The following is a 22,513-nucleotide window of genomic DNA, read 5'->3' as shown; positions in this document are numbered from 1 at the left end:
TGAACAAGAAAGCTACACACGCGCAGTTCCTCTTTAAACGATGAAAACCCGTTTTTTCCATTAAAGTTTTATCAGGTGGGTCGCTGTACTTGTAGATAAAACTCGTCGTTATGGATATCGGATAAGTCTCTGAATTTAATTAGAGCGCAGGAAGCTCATATATTAGTGTGACAGGGATGGTTTACATTCCAAAATAAGTTCCGATTGTGCTGACATGCTGCCCATGTTGGAATTCCAATTTGGCTAGGCATGAGACGTCCAGGTGTCAGGTCGAATGGTGTTTTCATTTTATGAATTTTACCAAGAATTTAGAAGTCGGCTTCTTTGCTAGTTCACATGTATAAGGTTGCATCAGCTTATGTTTCTTGTATATGAACTGCTTTTTGAAGATCGAGGAGTTTCTTGTATGATAAAGTAGATTAGTCATTTTGGACGCGTGCTTATATATTATACGATAACTACATGTATCTTGTGCATTTCCTTTCGTAATCTGATATCAGTTGTATTCAAAAGCACTGTAGCGCTTCCCTTGTCCGCCCAACCTATCACACTAGTATTATTATCGTCCTTCGGCGTTGCAAGGGCTCTACGTTTATGAAGTATGAGATTACTTGCAACGACAGGTTTTCAATGATTTCACATCATCCTGAAAGTATTACTGTGATAATGATTGAGGGCGCCATTTCGACTCAGCGTGGTGGTTTGCGATTGAGGTGAACATATACGGCGGTGGTGATAACTGCATCGGTTCTAAATCTTTTTTCGAAAATAATTCCTTCCGTCGAATCCTGATGATAGAGTAGTCAACTCCAATTTGTGTGTATGCCTTTGGTATTTGGTAAAAAGTACATGGAAAGTTTGAGAAGCGCACAAATGTGTACCTCACTAACGGTGTGAAGTGTGTGGATGGCTCTGTAGTAAGGAAATTTTCCCTATTTTTCAAAAGTGGACTCATAGCTCAAAACACAGCAGTCTTTCCATCATCCACTTGCTCTGACTGGCAAAGAACTCTTGTAATTACAAAATGGGCAAATATGTGTATCTACAAATAACGGGATTTTCTGAACTTTTTATAGTGGCGTTTTCATTCTTCAGACGACATAAAGCAGAAAAGAAGAACGAACCAGTGGAACTGTATTGAAAAGAACTTTAATATAAATGTGACATTTCTCTTGATAGAAGTTCTTCATACTTCAACGAGGCTGCTGACAGAAGACAGCCGTCCTAAATATTTTACCTGTTGCGGTCGTTCAGATATTGCAAAGCAACTTGGCTGCATGGTTTAACCCGTTTCTTTCGAGTCCAAAATACGTGTCGTCCAACAGCGGCAATTTGTAGTTTCACATGAAATGACGTCACTGCCGCTAGAAACGATGCAGTTGAATTATCCGAGATTTGTGTACATAAAAGCTGAAGAAAAATTAAAATGTGACCTTGTTTGAATAAATAAGACATTTACGATTTGTGATTGCCAGCTATAGCGTTCCTATCTGCAATTTTTGCACGTGATCTGTGTGTTGCCTTTTGTAGAGAATAAATTGTTTGTCAGGCTGTGTGATTGCAACGTCATGACGGGCTTTTTTCGCCACAAATTAGTTGTCAAGTTATTCCTGTGAAACAGAGACTCACGCCGTCAATCAAATTTTGGTCCTTTTACTGGTTTTAGGTTGTATAGTATTGATAACATTTCCATTATTAATTGAAGCGTCTCTATCGTTCGATTATTGTTCAGTGAAACCTGTACAAAATTTGCTGTCTTTCCTATAGCACCTTTTGAAATCGAGTCTGTAAAGGCTCATTTTGGTAAAATGTTTCTCTACTAGTAGGGCGGTAGAATGAGCCTCGAGGACAGATATTTGGACTCTCGAACTCTTTGAGTAGAAATATTTCACCTTCGAAGTTTTTGAAAATTGAAATTTTATTTTCCCCCGTAGTGTAAACACAGGGATGGAGGTTATTTTGAATTTCAAATATCGGTCACAATGTTACTATAATATAATATAATAATAAGTAATTTATTTCTCTGGTACCAATTTTTTCGAGGTGACCCCTGATTTCTATTTATGGTTTGGTAGAGTATGGTTGAAGCTGAAGTTTGATCGAAGAAATTTTGAGCAGAGGTTTAAGTCGTTCACTGTCGAGGTGAATACTACCTTAAATTAATTGTCGGAGCAGAGAGATTTCGTCGCCGTTGTACGGATAGGGGACTCTGAGCAGGGTAAATTAGGCCCACAGGTGCATGGAGTTGCTATGTTATAGTATTCATATATGTCTCTATGTATACACGGCAACTCCACGCACCTGTAATTAGGCCTACTGCGTAGGAGAAGAGCACCATAGGCGCTAAAATGTCTGCCACGTAGGACCAAAAATTGTTGGCCTGCGACGGAGAAGTTGGTGTGCTGGGTGTCTAATCTTGTTCACATCTGCTCTCTCACTGTCATACCATCCATTTTCTTGACCAACAGTTTGAGAGACCGATGGAAAAGAATACTGTTACACCTACAAAAGTGTAATCAGTTTTTCGTAATTTTCACTTTTTTATACAAGTGTGCTCAAGTTTACGTTCCCGGCGGTTTTGACGTTGAACGACCACTTCTGCCTGACGTCTCCCGTGCATGGTTGGATCTCAGGTAAAGACGGTGACTTGATTAAGTTCGTCGGTAGAGTCATGCACATACCAGTGTTCTCGTGGATAAGCAGGGATGTCTGGAAAATGTAAAACAACCTTATAATCTTTTTAATAGCCTGTCTTTGACTTTACATTTATCACAGTCACTCCATATGTGGTAGAGGCTATGTATGAAGTATGTCTTTTAGTATATATGTATATATATACGTTCACATTGTGTACACACACACACACACACACACCACCACCACCACCACACACACACACACATACACACAAACACACACACACACAAATAACACACACACACACACACACACACACACACACACACATATATATATATATATATATATATATATATATATATATGCTGGCTATTCTCGTCGAATGTTTGAATTATACTAAGTAGTCTGCGACAACTCACATTATTATCGTATTTCCAACGTTGGTTTCCACCTTGGCCGTGGCACGGATAAAAGATCACCGTTCCTCTCGACACAGAATAGTCCATACATTCTTTCTGGTGGCGCAGTTCCTTCGCTTTGGTGTAAATGAAAGTCTGACAAGTAGAGGACATGTAAGCGACAGTTGTAAGCGACATATTAGTAGCAGCGTTGCAGCGACAGTGTAATACTACTAGATACTACCCGTCCAGAAAATCACCACTCAGTCTCAGCTTTTTCCCAACTTCGCAAGATTTCATAACCTGCTCAGAATTTCTCTATTCTCTATCCCTTTATGAATACTTGTACACTCAGTCTACTGACAGCACATACAGACGGATTACAGGCGTGATGTGGACTGGGTATAGGTTTTGTGTAGAGTTACGCAACGTTCCGACGTTCATAAGTGTACGTATCAGAACGTCGGAACGTAGCATACTCTCACTTAAAAACTACCTACTGTTAATTGACCTGTCAGAGTGCTCAATTCAGGTGTTTTATTTACTCGTAAAGCCCTGGTCACCAAATTCAAGAAACGAATGACAGCGCCGTAGTAAAGTACTGTCCAATCAAAAGTGAACATGTCATATTCTGTAGACATCTGGTACGTTTTTTCCTAATATTCAAATTTGGTAACACAGCGGAAACCAGCTGCAACACAAAATATGCGGTGGTACAAACATAAACTAATGTGCCCTAGGGCATTTATAGGATGTTCCATTACATTGGAAGGCTATTTCACAAATAAAAGTTTTAATTTATATCCTAAACATGTTACATCGACAAAGGGGACGGTTGACGTAAACACATTGAAAACGAAAACATATCAGTTAGGGGCGATAGTTTTTAAGTCGGATAAAACCTCGTACTCGGGCTCTTCTGGTATATAAAGTCCAACCCAACGATAAAATGTCTCGGCCTGCGGCCTCGACATTTTATCGTTGGGTTGGACTTTATATACCAGAAGAGTCCTCGTACTCGGGCTTTATCCTATACACTATAAAACTGCCCAGTCCACATCACACCTGTAAGACGGACCAAATCCTCTTACAGGCAGATAGCGCCAGAGCAATGGCAAATACATGAAGTAAACAATTGCAACTTTAGTTCTCTGTTGTGTTTACCTGTGTTGCTGCCTCGTTGCACTGCAGCAATTCAATTTTCTTCTCTGTCTGGTTTACTCGACCCTTTTTGTCCACCCTTCCACTTTTAGAATTTCGGTAATCCAGACAAACCTTTGAATTTGTATGATGTATCTGTGAATGTATAATCGAGTATTCCCTAGGGTAAAGTAACAAAATCGCGGCGGGACGTGACTTAGGGAGAGTATGTATGTATGTATGTATGTATGTATGTATGTGTGTATGTATGTATGTATGTATGTATGTATGTATGTATGTATGTATGTATGTATGTGTGTGTGTGTATGTATGTATGTGTGTGTATGTATGTATGTAGGTAGGTAGGTAGGTTGGTAGGTAGGTAGGTCGGTTGGTAGGTAGGTATGCTTGCGTGCGTGCTATGTATACATATGCATGTGTGTATGTATGTATGAGCGTAATAAGTGACAAGCATATGCATAGACTATACATACACTATGGCACGTGCATGTAAATACAGTCACTCATGCATATAAAAATAATTTCATATGTGCATATACCTTATTTAACTATATGCATAAATGACTAGATAATTGAACTAAGGCCGCAAACTGATGAAAAATTTCAGCCTGTTATTTCTCAGTTTACTGTGTTTGTTTCCTAAGTTGCCTAGGTGAAGTGACAATGTCTGTGTCACAAGATAGCTTTTGCTGTCCGCATGCTTCTTCCATTTCCATCATCACGTTATTCCATTCAGTGTAAATAATTACTTACAGTTACTATGCCATAATACTCGACTGGGAAATCGGACTCTGGGAACACGTTCTGCAAGTACCACTTGAAGCTTTTGCACTGGAGCGATTCCCTCAGCGAAAGTCTGTCAGAAATGTCGCCGAAGTCGGTTTTCAACACTTCCGGATGGGCGTTGTAGTACAGGTGCTTGTACTCGTCCAGCCACACCTCGGCCAGCCGACGGTTGTTTCTGTGCATAATGTTGTACCTGTGGTGCGGAAAGGAGTGCGGCGACTTCTTCCGGAACACGTGACCCACGTGTGAACACGGTATGAATTCAAGCGTGCCACCACACATCCACGTCTGTGTGCAAAGAAGATTTTTTTCTCAAGAATTTTCTTCTTTGAAAAATACCGTCAATGAGTATCAAACATTAATCCTACCCTAAAGATGTTGAAAGAATAAAAGGCTTTGTGACATATCCCTTTCGGCTTTAATTGTACAGTTACTTGATGCAGAAATAAATGTCAAGTGTATCAAAGACGTCAATTCAGAATCCATGCGACAAAAATATCCTCTTGTACACATAATAAACTATTGACATTGTAACCCGTTACTTCCCTTCAGATGGATGCTGTGTGTTCATCGATAAATTTCACAAGTGGCACAGCACAGTTCATTGATAAGCTGGTGCTAAAATGTGCACACGTCTACATATGTCCCCCCAAGAGCGTGGGGGCGCACTCTACATAGCAAATAGAATCAAGTTTCTATTTCAAAACAAAGCTGAGGATTTTATCGCAAAGTTTTCAAGCCTTGTAAGACTTAAAGGAGAAGAATGCATCCTGAATGCATTCATATGATGATCTTTGTAATTAAACAGCTAATTGTTTGTTTTTTCAGACAAGTTGCATTATAATTTTAATGCATTCACAGTTATGTAGATTTGTTTTTAATTGCGACTATGTTGAAATAAATTTATCTTCCCCCCCCCTCCAAAAAAAAAAAAAAAAAAAAGTTTCTATTTCAGCGTCGAGATATACGCCAAGTAGTTTCATCCACCGGTTACGAGTGCAGCGCATTCTTTCAAAATCATTGTATCGTTAAAAATAAATGCGTCCGTCAAGAACGAGCAAACAACTAAGTAGGAACCATTGAGAGCTATAAATGGTTCAAAGCTAATCTTCCACTTCACGCGTTTATCATTTAAATAGCGGCCACTGTGACGTCGTTCAGAACATGGACGTAAAAAGTCATTTTACGTCCATGTTCAGAGGGGCACTCTAACAGAGCGGTATCAGAGTCGCTGGGAGAAATTCAAAAAGCAACAAGAGTAAATAAAGAAACGAATACGTTTGTAGGGAAGAAAGACAAACTTATCAAACTTTAATCGATCAGTATACGTTTCCTCTCCTACCTTGAATGACAGTTCCAGGTTTTCACCTCCCCAGACGTCAAACTCTGGATCGTAAGTTCCGAGCTGGTGGAAAAATTCCCGGTCGATCGCAAACAGCCCTCCGGCCATCGTTGGTGATCTGACGTAATAATGAATGCCGTAGGTTACCTGATTAGCTTACTCTCAGAAACAGCTACTACAACATTGTAGAAAGCACACCAATCTAAGTATTTCCTAGCAAATTTTGTTGAGTGTTTTAGAGGACAGTATGAGTTTTCAAAACGATTTTAAAACCTCTGATTTTTCTGCACTTAAACATGGTGTAAATAAATACGCAATCACTCTTTTCAATCTTTATCTCTTTAACGCAGACTCCAGGATTCTCAAATAGGATAACTTACAACCGTTCTGATTCGGCGCCCCACTGAGAGAGTAATAACTATAGGGTTCGTCACGAAGTGCTATCTTACCAATGATAAGGAAACTTGAGTGTGATCGAAACTTCGAAAATAAGTAATGTGCGTTGAACTAGTCGATATTGGGTAAAGGGTTTCGAAAAATTGTCCACGTCAATTGGTGAAATTATTTATCTCTCTGGTACAGAGTGTGGTGAACAGAACTTGAAAAACGTTCTACAAGATGCCCTTATGCAGCCAAAAAACACTTTCTTTCGGAATAGGCCTATATCATCCAGCTTCCGAAATAATCGAGTCGTCATGCCTTTCACAATAATAATATACAATTTAATAATATAATTGGCAGCTCCGACACGTTCGAATTAAATTGTTACTCAAGTAGAGTTGACAGTTCAAAGGACAAAGGTTAAAACTAACGCACCTGACTGGTGAAGTCTGACTAAATTTCAGTCTTATCAGCTCTGACTTTGGAATGACGTGCCAGGTGAAGATCAAGCGCCAATCAAAACCACCGACTTGTGTGTGCCTCCCGTTCGATACGATGAATTCGAAGGTCTCGTCACTTATGATGTTTATGATTGGACACACGACGTTTCTTCTGTGAATGCAAGTAAAAGGAGAGAAACTTGTGTGGAAGAGTTCACAATATATTAGTATAATTTCATTGCCTTCACAATTACTGCTAATGTGAAGCGTGCTCCGAAGGTTACATTGTCCGATATGCGCAGGTTTTTATATGTGGCCCTACTGTAACAGCTGTAAACTCAATGTCGAGAAAGTTCCCTGTCACAGACATAGCTGAGCTACGCTACCGATCGCAATGCATGAGTATGTCTGCCATCAGTGTCGAGTCGCATTTTTTGCCATGAATGAAACAGAAACTTGGTTCAGCGGAATGCAAGAGTTAGGCTTCTAGCTACACCTTCCATATAGCAAAAAGTATGATTAAAGCTAAAATCAACCCGTCAGCATACAATAAATGTTTTCTCATCGCAGATGAATTTCTTAAAGCAGTCCCTCCATCCAGACGGGGCTGCGTTTAAAAATACCCATTTCTTGTTCGAAAACTGTTCATTCGTTTCAGACGACTGCGTTAGGCAGGAGTGTAAGCACACGCTAAAATTATTTATACTTTCAGAATTACAACAATTTACAACTTTTTAAAGTGAGGATCATAATTGTGTGTCGTTTGCTGTCTTCTTTGGTCTGTATTGACAATGAATGATGATTCTCGTATTTCCAAGCAGGCCATGTTTACCTTATCCTGTATACAGAAATCCAGTAGTATGTGCTGCGATCATGTCCAAGTGAAAGTTTAGAAGGCGTTTATCTGCCTCGCATCACAGAGGAATTCCTGTGATGTTGAGCATTAGTTGTTTTACGACCCGACAACGTTTATATGTCGGCCTGAAAGTTTGTCCGTCAACACATTAGATGGCGGTAGAGATCTGTCATTACATCGCCCGACCTGTGTGTTAACGCAAAGACAGTCCCCCCCCCCCCCCCCCCCGCCGTTGTGGGAACTTTGTAACAGTAGTGGACATTTAACGGATGTAAAAATGTTCAAAAAGGGTCCACTATTTTTGTACATCGGATTAAATCCGTGACCGAAATGTAAACATCGTATCTCTAAAATAGCCATAGTAGCAGACTGACATGTCCAATAATGACATTGCGACCTCAGTGGCCTTGACATTTACAGAGCGGTCGCGATCGTTACACGTGGCACATTGCGACAAGTGTAAAACAGGCCCGGTACGTGTAACCACAGCCCCCCCTAACAAATAGTGGGGGACTTCAAATTGGTACAACGTTTGCAAACATTATCATTTTGACATCGAAAGTTGAACTTAAGCCGACTATCTCACTGGTGAATAGTAAGCCACCGCTGAGTTCTTTTTAGGGGCAGCTCATCAGCTTTATCTAAAAGCAAATTGGCAAACTTGATAGAAATTCCCATGGAAAACAGAGGGCTAACACCACGTAAGTATTCAATGTCAACAGCGACTAATGCGAGAACCAGGGATTAAGGACTGCCCCTTTAAGGGTCATAAAATAGAACGACTTGGCGTGTGAGTTTTGATCAACGGGTATTTGAGATTTACTCTTGCCCCGTTGTGTAGGTTTCATTTCATTGGTCCTACGAAATGTTGAAATGATTCGTATAGCTAACAGCTGACAATGCGAATCAGTGTAGAGATGCTCGTATGTTAGTAGTGTGCAATCAAATAAACTTATTGTCATGTATTTTTGGGCGATTTAGTAAAAATGAGAGAGACAGACAGATAGATAGCGACGTTATGTTCGAGATGTTCAACTTTGTGCGAGGGTTAAATCGTTTTCATTTTTCATATTATTCAGTGATTCGTTGCCTATTTTACCCGGCTTCTGTTCCTTGTTTTTCGTTAAGGTAGAATGTGCCTCGGGTACAGATATTCAGACTCTCAAAATTTTACAATGTTCTTTAGGTCTACCCTTGTGAGGCTTATTTGAAGCTTATGGAGTAAATAAAGTTGTCGGATTAGTTTTGTGAAAATCGGGGATTTCATTTTCCTCATAGAGATAACACACGGATGGCGGCCACTTTAAATAAATTTCAAATACCGTTCAATTTTGAGTAATTTCTTTGTCTACGACGAAACTTTGCACGGTGACCTGGATTTCTTTTTTTTTGGGGTTTTTTTTGGTTTTTTTAGATTCGGAAGATGGTTGAAAGTTTGCTTGAGGAAAGTTTGAGCAAAAGTTTGTCGTTCATTTTCGAGGCGCGAACTACCTTAAACTATATCCGGTGAAATTGAAAAATAAAATTGCCGTAACCTGGACTTTTCATTGCACAGATTGTGCAGCTAGTAGGAATGAACACATACTTATTCTCTGCTATCCTGGCCAACATTGGCTCCAGCCATCCCTCTGTGCACTCGCAGTGGGAGTCTAAGAAAGTGATGACGTCACCGGTCGCTAAGTGTGTACCGATGAGGCGGGCTCTCGTCAGACCTTGTCGTTCTTGACAGTGATGGACGATGACGGGAACCGAGAGTTTGGACACGTAGTCGTCGAGTTCGTCCTTCAAGAATTCTACAAATAAACAGCAAGAAATGAGAAATGCCACACGAGGGGATATGTAGCAGCTTGCCGATAGAAATGGAAGCTACAAGCAGGAATCACAGGACATTATCCTAAAAGGACAACTTGGTTGAGGCTCATTTCCCAAAAGTTCGTTCGAAACAGCCTCTGACCGAAAATAAATCATCGTACTTATTTTGACGAACTGTCTGTACCATGGCCGTGACGTAGACACTAATAGAGAGCTATCTTCTGGAATGCTTATATCACGAATTTATGTGACGAAGGGTAATTCATTAAGATACAACCTGTCACATACAATCTTCTTCACAGACCATATGTTGCTTATATCGGTTATATTTCGGTCCAGCCAGAATCGAAAGTTTAAACAAACGTTCCCCAAAAGCATTCTGATATCAAGTTACTCAAATCGATGAATCACTCTGACCCGAAGCACTCGCGCTGGTAATTTAGGGCAGTAAGCTTATTTCTTGCTTTCCTTCGCATTGCCTTTGTGAAAAGCATGAGACTACGCATGCTGCCCTCTACGACCACGGTTTTCTCCTACCTCGACTGCTGTTGTCGTCCACCAAGATGATCTCGCGCAATAGTCGGGGTGGCGACCTGTTGATGACGCCGTGGACTGTCCGCAGCAATGTGCTCCAAGCCTCGTTGTGGAAGACGATGACGACGGACGTTGTCGGTAATTCATGTGGATAAGACAGCTTGTCACATCTATGAAGACACAGAATGAAGATCTGTTAAACATTCGTGCAAGTGTTGTGGATTGAAGAGTCCAATTGTGCACAAAGAACTTCCGTATCATTTTTCTGAGGAAAGAACAAATTAAACTAACAAACCGACTGAAAATATTTAAACAAATAATATAATATCGTAATTATGACACTTCCTGGGAATGAAAGTGTTTATTCGCCTGTTTCTTTCTGTTTATGTCGTCGGTGGTTCGTTTGTTTTTCTTTGTCTTTACGTCCATTGTAGTTTCTTTTGTTTGTTTACATGTTTTTTCCTCAGCCTGTCAGGAGGCAAAATGGATCAACTGAGTAATTTTTCTCGTTTTTAACTAGAGTTCTGCTTGAAATGTCATGTGCCCGAACTGTTCACCCGGTGTTATTTTGACGACAGGGCAGTATTTAATATTATATCATGCCATATCGATGGCGCAAATAGTGCGATCTGATTGGTCGCGACATGAAGATAATGGTGCTATATTCGCAAATATAGCACGGTTGGAACAGGTACGAGCTCTCGGCTAGAAAAAAAATCCCTTTTTAATATTTTACGCCAGATTTTCAATTGAATATTATGATATAATAGCAATTAAACACCTTAGCAACTGGTATACCACTCGGTTTTCGACCAGTTGACTCCCTTGATGCACTGGCCACTGCTCGTGCACATAAGTCTTGAACTGGTCAAAATCTAGTGGTACACCGTTGGTAGGCGTGGTTTATTGCTCAAATATACTCCTTGCTAGGAAGTCTTTATCAACTTTGCGGATAATAGAAGAAGAAACATGTTTCCTCCGGAGTGAAACGGCAGTGTTTGCTGTAACACGTGTTATTTAATTTCGACTGACCCCGTAACATGTGCAAACGAACCCACCAAATCTATAAGTCTTAATTAGTTAAGTTAGCACGGTCATATACAACGAGTGCGATATTTGTATCGTACTGTAATAATTTACAGAACCTCATTCGCTGACTGAAGTACAAACAGATTTGACTTTCTGATCCTATCGAGAGAATTATTTTTGAAAATTATGGTTATAAGCTTGTGAACGACATCATCAAATCCCCTTTCTGTATGCTGAATTAGGGACTCCGAGGTTAATCGCAAGATAATCAGGGGAGCATCTGTCGCTTGCTGCGGCTGTACAACGGAGCCGATGCATGGTTTTCATTCGGCAGTCTCCCCGTGTTAAATCATAGACCCTCGATAAAAAACTCGAGGGTCTATGGTTAAATGTATAGTGGTGTGATATAGCTGCGTCGGTACATAGACAGTCTACTGTCTATAGTCGGTACGGTGAACGATAGCCTTATCTTACTGGTACTGGAGACGCATTATGGTCCCGTATACACTGTCGTTCTTCGTCAGACAAGATCTGAGTGTTTTCATGCATTAGTAAAAGGCCTCGATGCATGGTTTACACCTCGGGATTTTAACCGTATTGAATTCAACGGATGATTTACGATATGATTAGTAATTGATGTTCTCGTTTTCATATTTCGATTCGAGTTATTTCAGGATCTTAAAAAAATTATGACGAACGGATGACATTCGAAAAAACCAATTTATGGTGAACAATTGGCAAAAGAAACGACTAGGTTTAGAATGCAGAGCGAAGGTTAACGCAAATAATCGCAAAGCAGTTCACCATGAGTGTTTCTTCAACAGCACTTACAGACTGACATAATGTGTCCTCCCAGCGTCATCAGGTCATAATCGCATGCGCAGTGTGTTTCTACTATACAGTCGGCATTCTCAGTGCATTGAATTGTATGATAGCCCTTTATATAGTTTGCTATTTAAACATTTCAATATTCAACTTTTCAACACGCGCAGAGTTACACACTGTCGGGCTCTACATTGTGGTGCTTACAGATCACATAATCTGGAAACAATTTTGTAAACGGAGCAGCTGTGTTTTGCATTATTCATAATATTTTACATCCAAACGAGGTACACGCTACTGGCCTTTGAAATACAATGTTGGTAAGATAGCGTTGCGTGATGTAATATTGCTCAACGGACAGTTATATTTTAACCAATGCACAATACCCAATTGACCCGTAGACTTCCCAGTGTCTTCACTGTATTGACTCATCATATACACTCAGCAGATTTGATCAAAGTTCCCAAAATTAAAATAATGCTACATTTTTATACACCGTACAATTTTTGTCAGTAATGTCCAAACGGGAGACGCGTAGAAAGTAAAATGTCGCATCATGCCTGTATATTTTGGGTCATCACAACTTTAACTGTCGGCCTAATAGTATACTGTATCTTGCCAAGATATTCACTTTTACTTTGAAGGCACTGCCTACGCGGACTCACAGCATGTACACATTATGTCATCGTACAATGTTTTGGCTTTTACAGCCAAAGACCGTGCACTTTCGTATATTTCAAAGACCGCAGGGTTTTGGTGATCGATTTGGTTTGTTTTTATAATTTCTTTCAACCCTTGAGTCTTTTACGTGCATGATTATGACAGTTATACTTTTGCCGAAAACCGACTTACATGAATCCAAAAAACTGACTAACTCACCCGTCTGGTCTAACATCGGGCAAGGATCGATTTAACGGGATGAGATCGCTTGCCATCAGGTTGAACTGGTTGATAAGAAACAACTTGTTCATCTCTTCTTTCTTCGCAATGTCGATGACGACGGGTTTGCCCATCTCGCCAGGCGGCCCGGCACCCTTCGTGACCCTCGGCTCGGTTACGATGGTTGCGGCCTGCGTCAGGTTCCGCGGCGCCGCTAGGATAGCGGAGGCACGAGATAAGTGAATAAGTTGAATGACAAACAAACACAGCCGCGAAAAATAAAATGTAAAGAAGTCTCGTTGTTGCCACTCACACTAGTCGGGCAGCTTTTTTAAGGGACAATAAATGTGTGTTGTGGTAATCTCTTTATCACTTTTGTCCTAGCCTACAAATTTAACAAACATATCCGCGTCTTCAACCCTGCTAAAGTCTGTTACAATATAATAAGATATTGGCCAGGCTAACACAAGACTCTATCAACAATACGCAATGTTTCTGTTGACAAATAACATTCTGGGCCGGACTAAATCTCACTTGTCAACAATAACCTTGGACGTCATTATTTTTGGAATTCATAAACGAGAAAATGCTATTTTTGAAAACAGATAGAAAATACTGAAAGTTACTGCAAATTGAGTTCAAGTGCAGAAAAACAGCAATGGGAACAGGGTACCAGTAAGTCGATTCATTCGTGTCAGCATCGGCCCGCATTCACTTTCCATTAATGTTAATGAAATTAGGATCAAAATTGCCTTACAATATAACACTACTGAATAATGGTATATCCTACCCTTATCATTGAAACCATCGTTCCGATTGGCTTATTGTATTTGTAACTAAAATTTAAACGAGAAAAAAGTGACAGATCCCATATCTATAGAGGTTCTGAGGCCATGAATCAAATAAACGCGTCCTGCGGTCACTTCTCAGCAGCGAACATGCCCAGTGTCCTGCTACAAGATTAGTTCAAATTGACCAAAAATGGAGCATTCTAAGGCTCTGAACATTCCAACATAATTTATTTAGTTAACATGACAATATATTTGTCGGTGATGTAAGAATCTTCTCGTCGGCTCCATCGTACAAGAACGCCATAAATCGCTAAAATTAGGACGTGCCGATTTGCAAGTTGATCAAATGACAATCCTTGTGACGTCATACACCATATCAAATCAACCTTCAAGCAAACGAGTACTTAAACGATGTTACGTCATCTTACGTTGGACCAAAGATTAATTACTATCATGTTGTATTTATAACATATTCTAACAAAACTACAGTCATTTCTAACTGCCAATATGGTTGGAAGTAACGGTTAGAGACTTTCAATAACGTATAAGCGCTTTAAAATTGTATTTCATTTATACGATGAAGTGTGAACAGACATGTTAGCGATTTCGTTGTTGTAATAAAAAAATGTTTCACATGCTTCTTGATATTCAAGGGAAATCATATCAGCTTCAGGCCCTATTCCCGTTGAAAACAATAATTTACGACATACATTTTGTTCTGTAGAAGCCATTTTTTTTTACCAAACTTTGTCAAGCTAGCTAATGGTGATGTTTCAAGGATATGCAAAACAAAATTGCTTTTAGTATTACTGCCCGTCTCAAACTTACGTTTTGTTTGGTTGCCATATGGTCCCGACCCGTCCTTCTTGAAGATATCCTTTACTGGCCTAATGTCTTTTGCGCGCAAATCTTGTCCGTCTTGTGGAGGTTCAGTGTCTGTCTTCGGTACGTCGGTCTCGATTTTCCTCCTGAAAACGACAACCTGTTGTTGATCGTCTGCTTCTTCCCGCGTTTTTCTTGACATGTGCTTCGCGACGAACATCTCATCGAACTGTTCGTCCGTGTTTCGCGCGAACTGGAACACCAGCCTTAAATTGAGAGACATGGTCACAATGATGCACGCACAGAAAGTAACTCTGTAAAAACGGGATCCGCGAGGTAATAAATGCATGTTTGGTAAAGAGACGCAGCTTTTTTCAATGGTTAAAGTTGAAATTACCACATCCAAACTGCTGTTCCGTCAGTCAACCTGTCGGCCCACGAGACCACAGCAGTATATTCAATATTCATACAGCAATATCCGGCACTTTTTATACGATCTCACTTCATATTCCACAAGTCATAATTGATTGTGCTCGCGAAAAAGAAAGGCCTGTGAACCACAGAATAGTCTGTCAAGGTACAAGTAGGGTTCACCGTCGCAGTGAGATATTCTTGTACGTCAACTCCTCCCGACGACACACGTTCGTGGTCCAACGTCGCCGGTACGATCTATACCAATATGGGCTGGGTCACGAGAAATACTACCGAGATATTGCATTTGTAAAATTGAAAGTGATTGACAATAGCGGCTAATTCATAGTCGCCGGCGTCAGCTGTTTCCACTGTCCAACCTGGCTCACGTGGCACACATACCCAATATTAGCGCACACACTGTTGGAATGGTCAAATTAACGGGTATTGTGTGCGTACGTCCGCTTAACTTATTCAAGGTTCTGCATAAAATGGACATGCTGGCTACTCCGTTAAACAGTGTGACAACTTAGGTACGCACAGACGTGTCCTGTCTGTGAGGATGTCAAAACAAACTACGCGGGTTGTCTAGTTCGACAATTAAAATTCCGACTTTCCCACTAGTTCCTTTAATCCGATCAGGTGTGGCCGGGTGACAAAAATAATTATTTCCATTACGATCGACAATAACAACCGGCACTGTCCGTCTTCCCCATCTCTCTCTCTCTCTCTCTCTCTCTCTCTCTCTCTCTCTCTCATTTAGCTGTTACGTACTGACACTTTTCGGTGACCATCCGTGTGACGAACTTACTATGTAATAGAAATAAATGTACGTCTATGTATGCAGTTCAACAACAGTGGAGAGAGAGAGTGAGAGAGAGTGAGAGAGAGAGAGGGAGGGAGGGAGGGAGGGAGGGAGGGGCGGGAGGAAGGGAGGAAGAGGAGGGTATTTAATGCGGCCTCCATTCCCAGGTCTACAGCTCCATTCGGACCAACTTTTTACCTATTGTAAGAAATCAGCATTTGACTTCCCGCTGCGTTCCCTAAATTCGTTAAGTCCTTCTAATGCTGTTCGATGAACCCCGGGGAGAGCAGTGAGGGACGTCTTTGCGTAAACCTATTAAGGATAATTGACCTCCAGTAACAACGACAAACAAAGTCATATTTTGTACCTATTATATTTTATTGCAATTGTTTCTTGTAAAATGAACAACTGTCAGTATAAAATCAAGCCATCTTCATTTCTTTTTTATTTCACTAAATTATGAAAAATTTGCATCCTCGCGCTTCAAAAAACTGATCTCTGCAAAACGACTGTACAATCATCTCTGCGTAAAACATTAGAAATTAAAATTGACACGAAACACAAACATCGACATCAAATATATCAATATAAATTCTCAGAGACTTCGTCTAAAGGAAAAGTTACAAGTACCATTCTTGTTCATTTCAAATTTCAAGGCACATAGAAAGAGAACCAGTAAACTGGTTGTTACCCAAAAAAATACGTACAAGATCCGTTTCAATAAATACGCGTACCTTGATCGCAGTGTGTGGAGGCAGGCCTCCGTGGTCGCAAGTTTTTCATACATTGATTTGGTTTATTGTACATTTATGTGAAAATATTTCAACAAAACCGCGTGCACCTAGATGTCGAACTGTGGCTCCAGGACGACGGCTTTTGAAGTACTTTAATTTTGCAAATACCTGCATGCCGAGTGCATTATTTGTAGAAATTGCATTGTTTTTACTACCTTGAAAATCGAGATGTCAGTAACAATGAGTTCTTTTAAGAATAATATAACTTTTCGATGGAAAATTTTAGACTAGCTCGTCACTTTTTTCCCAAGGTACAGACCATGTGACATGCGAGGCAGAGTAACACGAACTGTAAAAACAGTTTGTACGTGTAGTTCTGAATATTTTAAAATCATATTTTAGCAGCATGGGGTGCGAGATAAACATGGCGGAAGCCCCCGGACGTCCGGGTCAAACCACTTCTTCCATGACAGCTGGCGAGGCAGAAGTCTGGGTAGCAGCCAAAACGACAGGCGACATCATCACAGGGCACTGTGCGTTCACTGCAGAGGGCGTTTGAGGTGAAAAGCGATGCTTCAGATCCCCCTAGTGTCAGTTATCCACGTCCGGGATGATTAGACAGCTTGCACTGAACATTGAATACCGAGGAAACAGCATAGATCCACCATGTATTTTGCTCCGGTTCAGTAAGGCACCAATTCCATCGAAGATAAAATCGAGACAGCAATAACTTCATTACTTGTCGAGTAACATGTTTAAACAGGGGAATTAAAAGTAAAATATTTGTTTCCCTGTCATACGGGCACTGTACAGAGGGTGAGTAGATCGGTTACATTTTTCAATGTATAATGTCTTGCAGTATGCGCATTAGGCTACGCAAGTTAACGATATTCCCTCGTTTTGGCCGAACTTGTCCTGTGTTCCGCCAAAAATCTACAGGGTCGACAAGTCTCAAATACGGTACACGTCCGCTTGACGGAAACGCATACACTTGAACTTCTATGCGCCAGAAAAATGTAGAACGTTGTGCCGTGTGTCTATGTGCTGGCGACGAAAAAGAGTTGACTGCATCTGTCCGTGGCAAAACCACAAGCATTTTCAGGCGTACTGCAATCGACGATAAACTGCGCCGAGTTTTTCTAAGTATAAATACCTGCTTTCTAGAATTGCTTCATAAAAATGTCTTTTGATTAGTCCATTTTTGAGTACAAATGCGTCCCTTGCACACTATGATCTTTCAAGTTAGCGCCTCCAATTACTACGTGATATCGGCCGGAGATATATTGCCCGGAAACCGAATGATCAACTCCCACTGTTGTGAGGGCGCCCCAGTGCATTCTTTCATGGTTGGTAGCATACTGTTCTGTTCTGGTTTATCCATACAGAGTCGGCTTGCCGGATGATATAACGTCTTAGTCTACAATAGCACAAGATAGGATAAGAGTTTAGCAGTTACAAATTTTCGCTTCCGTCGATTGGACAGCAAGCTTCATAAAATCCACCTTGCTGACCAAGACATCGAATGTCGAATCGAACTCAGATGGCGGCGTAAAAATTTAAGACTGCACTTTTGCGGGGTAATCTGCACCTACGACATGCTCGAATTGTTCCAGCTCAATTTGAGTTCGTAGAGTAGGTACAACATTAAAAAATTGCTAGCAAATTTCCTTGGGTTTACGAATGAAACCGTCACCAGAGACTCGTGTTTCATTGAATATCAGCGCCTCTGAAAATGGCAACTGTTGAGAGACAAGTTTTAATGTGAACTCAGAAAAGGACAGAAAAAATCGCCCCTCTCAGGCTCTATTTCCTTAAGATATGGATTCATTAATGCAAATCGAGAATTTGAGCATGCAAATCAGCTATGTACTTCATACTGAGTCATGAAGTCCTACAATCATACATGCTTTCGTAACAAACATATACTTATTACTGATCAACACAAAAAATTTAATGTTTAAAATGTGCCTAAATTTGTAAGCTATGACGTCACTCACTTCTTGATTATGCACCCACTCCTGATTGGAGCCCTTTCCGTGGCACTCATAGAGGAAGGTATACGAGAACTGCACGTTGTAGTCTAAACACATGTGCATGAAGCGAAATTCTTTCTTGTCTGTCTGGATGAACAGCTGCAATAGAGAAAATATAACGTGTCGTTACCATGGACGAAATGAAAAAAAAATCGCTCAGTCAGTTTATCAATGTGAAGAATAGTTATTCATGCAAAGCTGTTGAACTGCATGTCCGCACTCAACAGTTTCCCTCGAAAATAAACTACAGTTTATTTGTATAATTCTGTTAAGAAGCACATCTCTCTCTCTCTCTCTCTCTCTCTCTCTCTCTCTCTCTCTCTCTCTCTCTCTCTCTCTCTCTCATGTACACTTACACACAGTTGAAACATGAACAAAAACTTCTCTGGAAAACTACCAACCACTGTTTTTACGACTGTCTGCGTTTTGTGCTCGCGGCACAACCGACAGAATGTGGGAAAATCCGCTATTAGTCGACTGTTTCACATGGGGATTATGAAGCAGTGCCCTCCGATCGCTCAACTAAAGCTAACAGCGCATGCAGCCGTATAGCTCTTGAACAAGATGTATTTCTGGTCAACGTTTTCTCGTCACCGGGGCATTAATTACAAAAATCATGTCAACAAAGTGTAGGGCGTATAAACCCTGATGTCAACCATGAGTGCCGAGTGATGCGAACCACGTCCTAATGGACGGCGTGAACAACCAGCCTTTCTCGGCTAAAACACTCATGGCTACTACATTAAGTTATAAACATCTGTATTTCATGCCACCGTTGGCTCCTACCAGACTTTTCCCTGCAAAACTTTCTCTCTTCCACGGCATTTTTTAGAGCTCAAACGAATGTTGTTGTGAAACTGTTGATGCAATACCAGTTATTTGGCATAGGGTTATCAAGGGTTAAGAAGTTCATGTGATCATTTCCTGGGACAAAGATTGCTACTTTTCCCTTGTATTCTGTGCAACAGCACGGCCAACTTGAAGCAGGACAAACTGCTCATTTATGAAAAAAATCCGAGAAGCACTATTTTGCAAAACCGCTTTACAGGCCTAAATACTGTGAATTTTGTAATTTTTTTTCAAAATAATTTTGTGAAATTCAGCTACGAAATACGGGGTCCTCCCTCTCTGAAGGCAGTTGAATGATACATAGCTTGAAAACTTTATAAATTGTGAGAGTGTATGTGGTATAAAAGTAACGTTTCATCAGGGCCACACTTCACAGCAACTGAAGGTGCTCAACACGCATTGACTGGATGCAGGTCGAGATTTTCTGTGTGTGTGTGTGAGTCTACGAGAAGCTGAATACAGAATTGTAAAGCGTACACAGAACAATACTATAATAATGAACTACCGAAGTTATTGTAATTTAAGGAAATGAGTACCTCGAAATAGCATTTTAAAAACATCTATTTGTTTAAACTATCCACAAAGAAACATAACAGCATAATTCTCTTACAAAGAATGAAACTCGGGAGGTCATTGTGCAAAGCGTGGGAGTGCAGCAGTAAACTACCTACAATTTATCGATATTTGTTCTTTAAATGGCCACAAAACGACCTGTCCGTCGAAACGAACAAAAAACCAGCAAAGTATTGTCAAAATATGAGAGTCCAAATGTGTCTGTTGGCAAGGCGCACTCTACATTAAGGTAGTATACGCCTCGAAATTTCCTTAAGGAATCTTTCAACCATTCTCTTTCAAAATCAAGAATAAAAATCGGGGGTCACCAAGCAAATTTGGTACTGGAGAAACAAATCACCCAAGATTTACCGATATTAAAAATTCAAAATGGCCGCCATCCCCCTGTTAACTCATAGACTCTCGTTTTTCTCGAGAGTCTATGGTTAACTCTATAGGGAAAATTAAATTTTCGAATTTCGAAAAACTAATTATATGCCGGTGAAAGTTTTCTTCCGCCAAGACCGTTAAAATGAGCCCCCATAAGTGGTATATCAGAAAAGAATTGTAAAAGTTCGGAAAGTCCGAATATCTGTCCCCGAGGCGCGTTCTACCTTAAAGTTACTGGCTTTTCAAATGCCACAGTACCTGCACTTTGCCTTCGTGACAAGGCCACAGCTCCACCTTGTTGGCCGTCACATTGACCGCGTCCCTGCCTTTGAACTCGTTGGCCCCGTGCCGAGCAGCTTTCCCTACGTCCAGGCAGTGGCCCATGCCCAAATTCTTCAGCTGAAAGCGTACAGTGAGGAGATAAAGAAATAAAATATCGGATAACAATTCTGGGGTCACTCGAATGTCAGAAGCAGGACATAAATCTGAGGACGACGCATAAACCTGTATCAGATATTACCCACTGGCCTGAAACCGATCCCTTGGAAGTACGGAAATAAATGATATATATGACTCGAACTGGTATTTTTATGCGAGTACTGTGGTGTCGCGCTTGGCATGGTGCATATTGGGGTCAGAGGTGACTCAGAATGACTAATCTGGCCGAGGCATTGTTTGTCGCTTCCAGGAACAGGAATTTATGTGGTGTTGATTAAATCTGCCTCTTGCCAGAAAGTGGGACACAATGCCTACAGGTACACAGTACTTTTTGCAGACAGAAGTGCTCCACTTATTTATGATCATCTCATGCTGCATCAAAACGGTTTATTTATGCAACGAAAACAAATAATAGGAAACCACCGCACATCGTTTGCTCTGTGTGTTTGCAACAACTGCCCCAATATGAAATTGCTCTCGAAAAGATAAACTTGAGACACATTATTGCAAATTTCTTATTATAACACCACGAACATAACTGATGCTTGAGAACTGTACTGTTTCATCTTTCCGACAAGCACTGTAACCCTTCATTTCTCTGTTACCAATATTATCTTTGCCCACAAAAAAATAACAGGTCTCTTACAGGCATACAGTCGTCGGAACTGCGCTCAAAGGTCGTATGGGACCCGTACGACCAATGGGACCCGTACGACCAATGTAAACATTAATGAAAGTTGTCTGTCATAATCTACATCGTATAATTTAAATGTTGCAGCTATGATGATGAGGTACATCTTGATATCGTGCACGAAATACATTGTTTGTAAACAAGAAAGTCGCACAGGCGCAGTTCCGACGACCGTTTCCCTTAAGGCATAGTCCCTTGTTGCGACTTGGACCTAAATACAATTTTGCGCAGCCGTACTGTTTTGGACAGACTCAGGTGACAGGCGAAATAATGTTAATATTAAAATGTATGTAGTTTCCTTGGATAATTCCATGATTTCATCAAATCCCCCCTTAAAAGCAAGCTATCGTCGGAACTGCGCCTTTGCTAGTTTCTTGTTTACAAACAATGTATTTCGTGCACGATATCTAGATGCACCTCATCATCATAGCTGCAACATTTAAATTATATGTAGATTATGACAGACGTGTTTTAACTTTCATCAATCACCATCATACCTTGGATACAGTGTTAAAATTGGTCGTATGGGTCCCATACGACCTTTTAGCGCAGTTCCGTCGAGAGTATCCCTTCAACTTCACTCAAAGAGTATTCTCGAACAGTCGCTGTGTGTCGATGATATTTGACCTATATTAAAGATCTTCATTGACGAACTGTTCATTTGGATAAATTTTGACATTAAATGCAACGTATCGGTGCTAACTTTAAATGTTATGTTTAACCCTATCACCGCCATGGTTTACCCCAAATAAATTATCAGTAATGACTTTGGACCTGTTCACCGGGAATTTAGGAAGAACGGATTAACACTAACGGAAAATTGATGTACCGTAGCTACAGCTTCCATTATATCACTTTTCAAGACTGATTACTTTAAGACGAACAAACTCAGGCAACGACGAATATTCTACTCGGAG

The 22,513-nt window shown here is 40.6% G+C and overlaps 2 protein-coding genes across 4 annotated transcripts in view; both read right to left on the bottom strand.

Annotated features, from left to right (window-relative positions):
• Positions 1–1,133: 1,133 nt before the first annotated feature.
• Positions 1,134–15,427, bottom strand: LOC139151673 (polypeptide N-acetylgalactosaminyltransferase 13-like). The gene is made up of 10 exons (XM_070724618.1): positions 14,700–15,427; positions 13,081–13,294; positions 10,354–10,520; positions 9,590–9,797; positions 7,144–7,320; positions 6,328–6,445; positions 4,953–5,273; positions 4,203–4,334; positions 3,060–3,194; positions 1,134–2,709 (listed from the first exon to the last, which is right to left on the bottom strand). Exons 1-10 carry the CDS (start codon positions 15,040–15,042, stop codon positions 2,542–2,544), a joined length of 1,983 nt encoding a protein of 660 aa, XP_070580719.1. The 5' UTR covers positions 15,043–15,427; the 3' UTR covers positions 1,134–2,541.
• Positions 15,428–16,266: 839 nt separating this feature from the next.
• The window catches only part of LOC139151671 (polypeptide N-acetylgalactosaminyltransferase 13-like), a 28,066-nt gene continuing 21,819 nt past the window's right edge, over positions 16,267–22,513 (bottom strand). For all 3 annotated transcript variants that reach the window (XM_070724617.1, XM_070724615.1, XM_070724616.1), the window contains exons 9-11: positions 20,726–20,866; positions 18,641–18,775; positions 16,267–18,060 (exon numbers count right to left, since the gene is read on the bottom strand). In XM_070724617.1, the coding sequence (XP_070580718.1) occupies positions 17,902–18,060; positions 18,641–18,775; positions 20,726–20,866 (435 nt within the window). In that variant the 3' untranslated portion in view covers positions 16,267–17,901. The remainder of the gene's footprint in view (positions 18,061–18,640; positions 18,776–20,725; positions 20,867–22,513) is intronic.

This window comes from Ptychodera flava, chromosome 15 (genome assembly GCF_041260155.1).
Source record: "Ptychodera flava strain L36383 chromosome 15, AS_Pfla_20210202, whole genome shotgun sequence".
Lineage (NCBI taxonomy): Eukaryota > Metazoa > Hemichordata > Enteropneusta > Ptychoderidae > Ptychodera > Ptychodera flava.
Note: the sequence above shows the minus strand (reverse complement) of the source record. Positions and strands in the feature narration are given on the sequence as shown.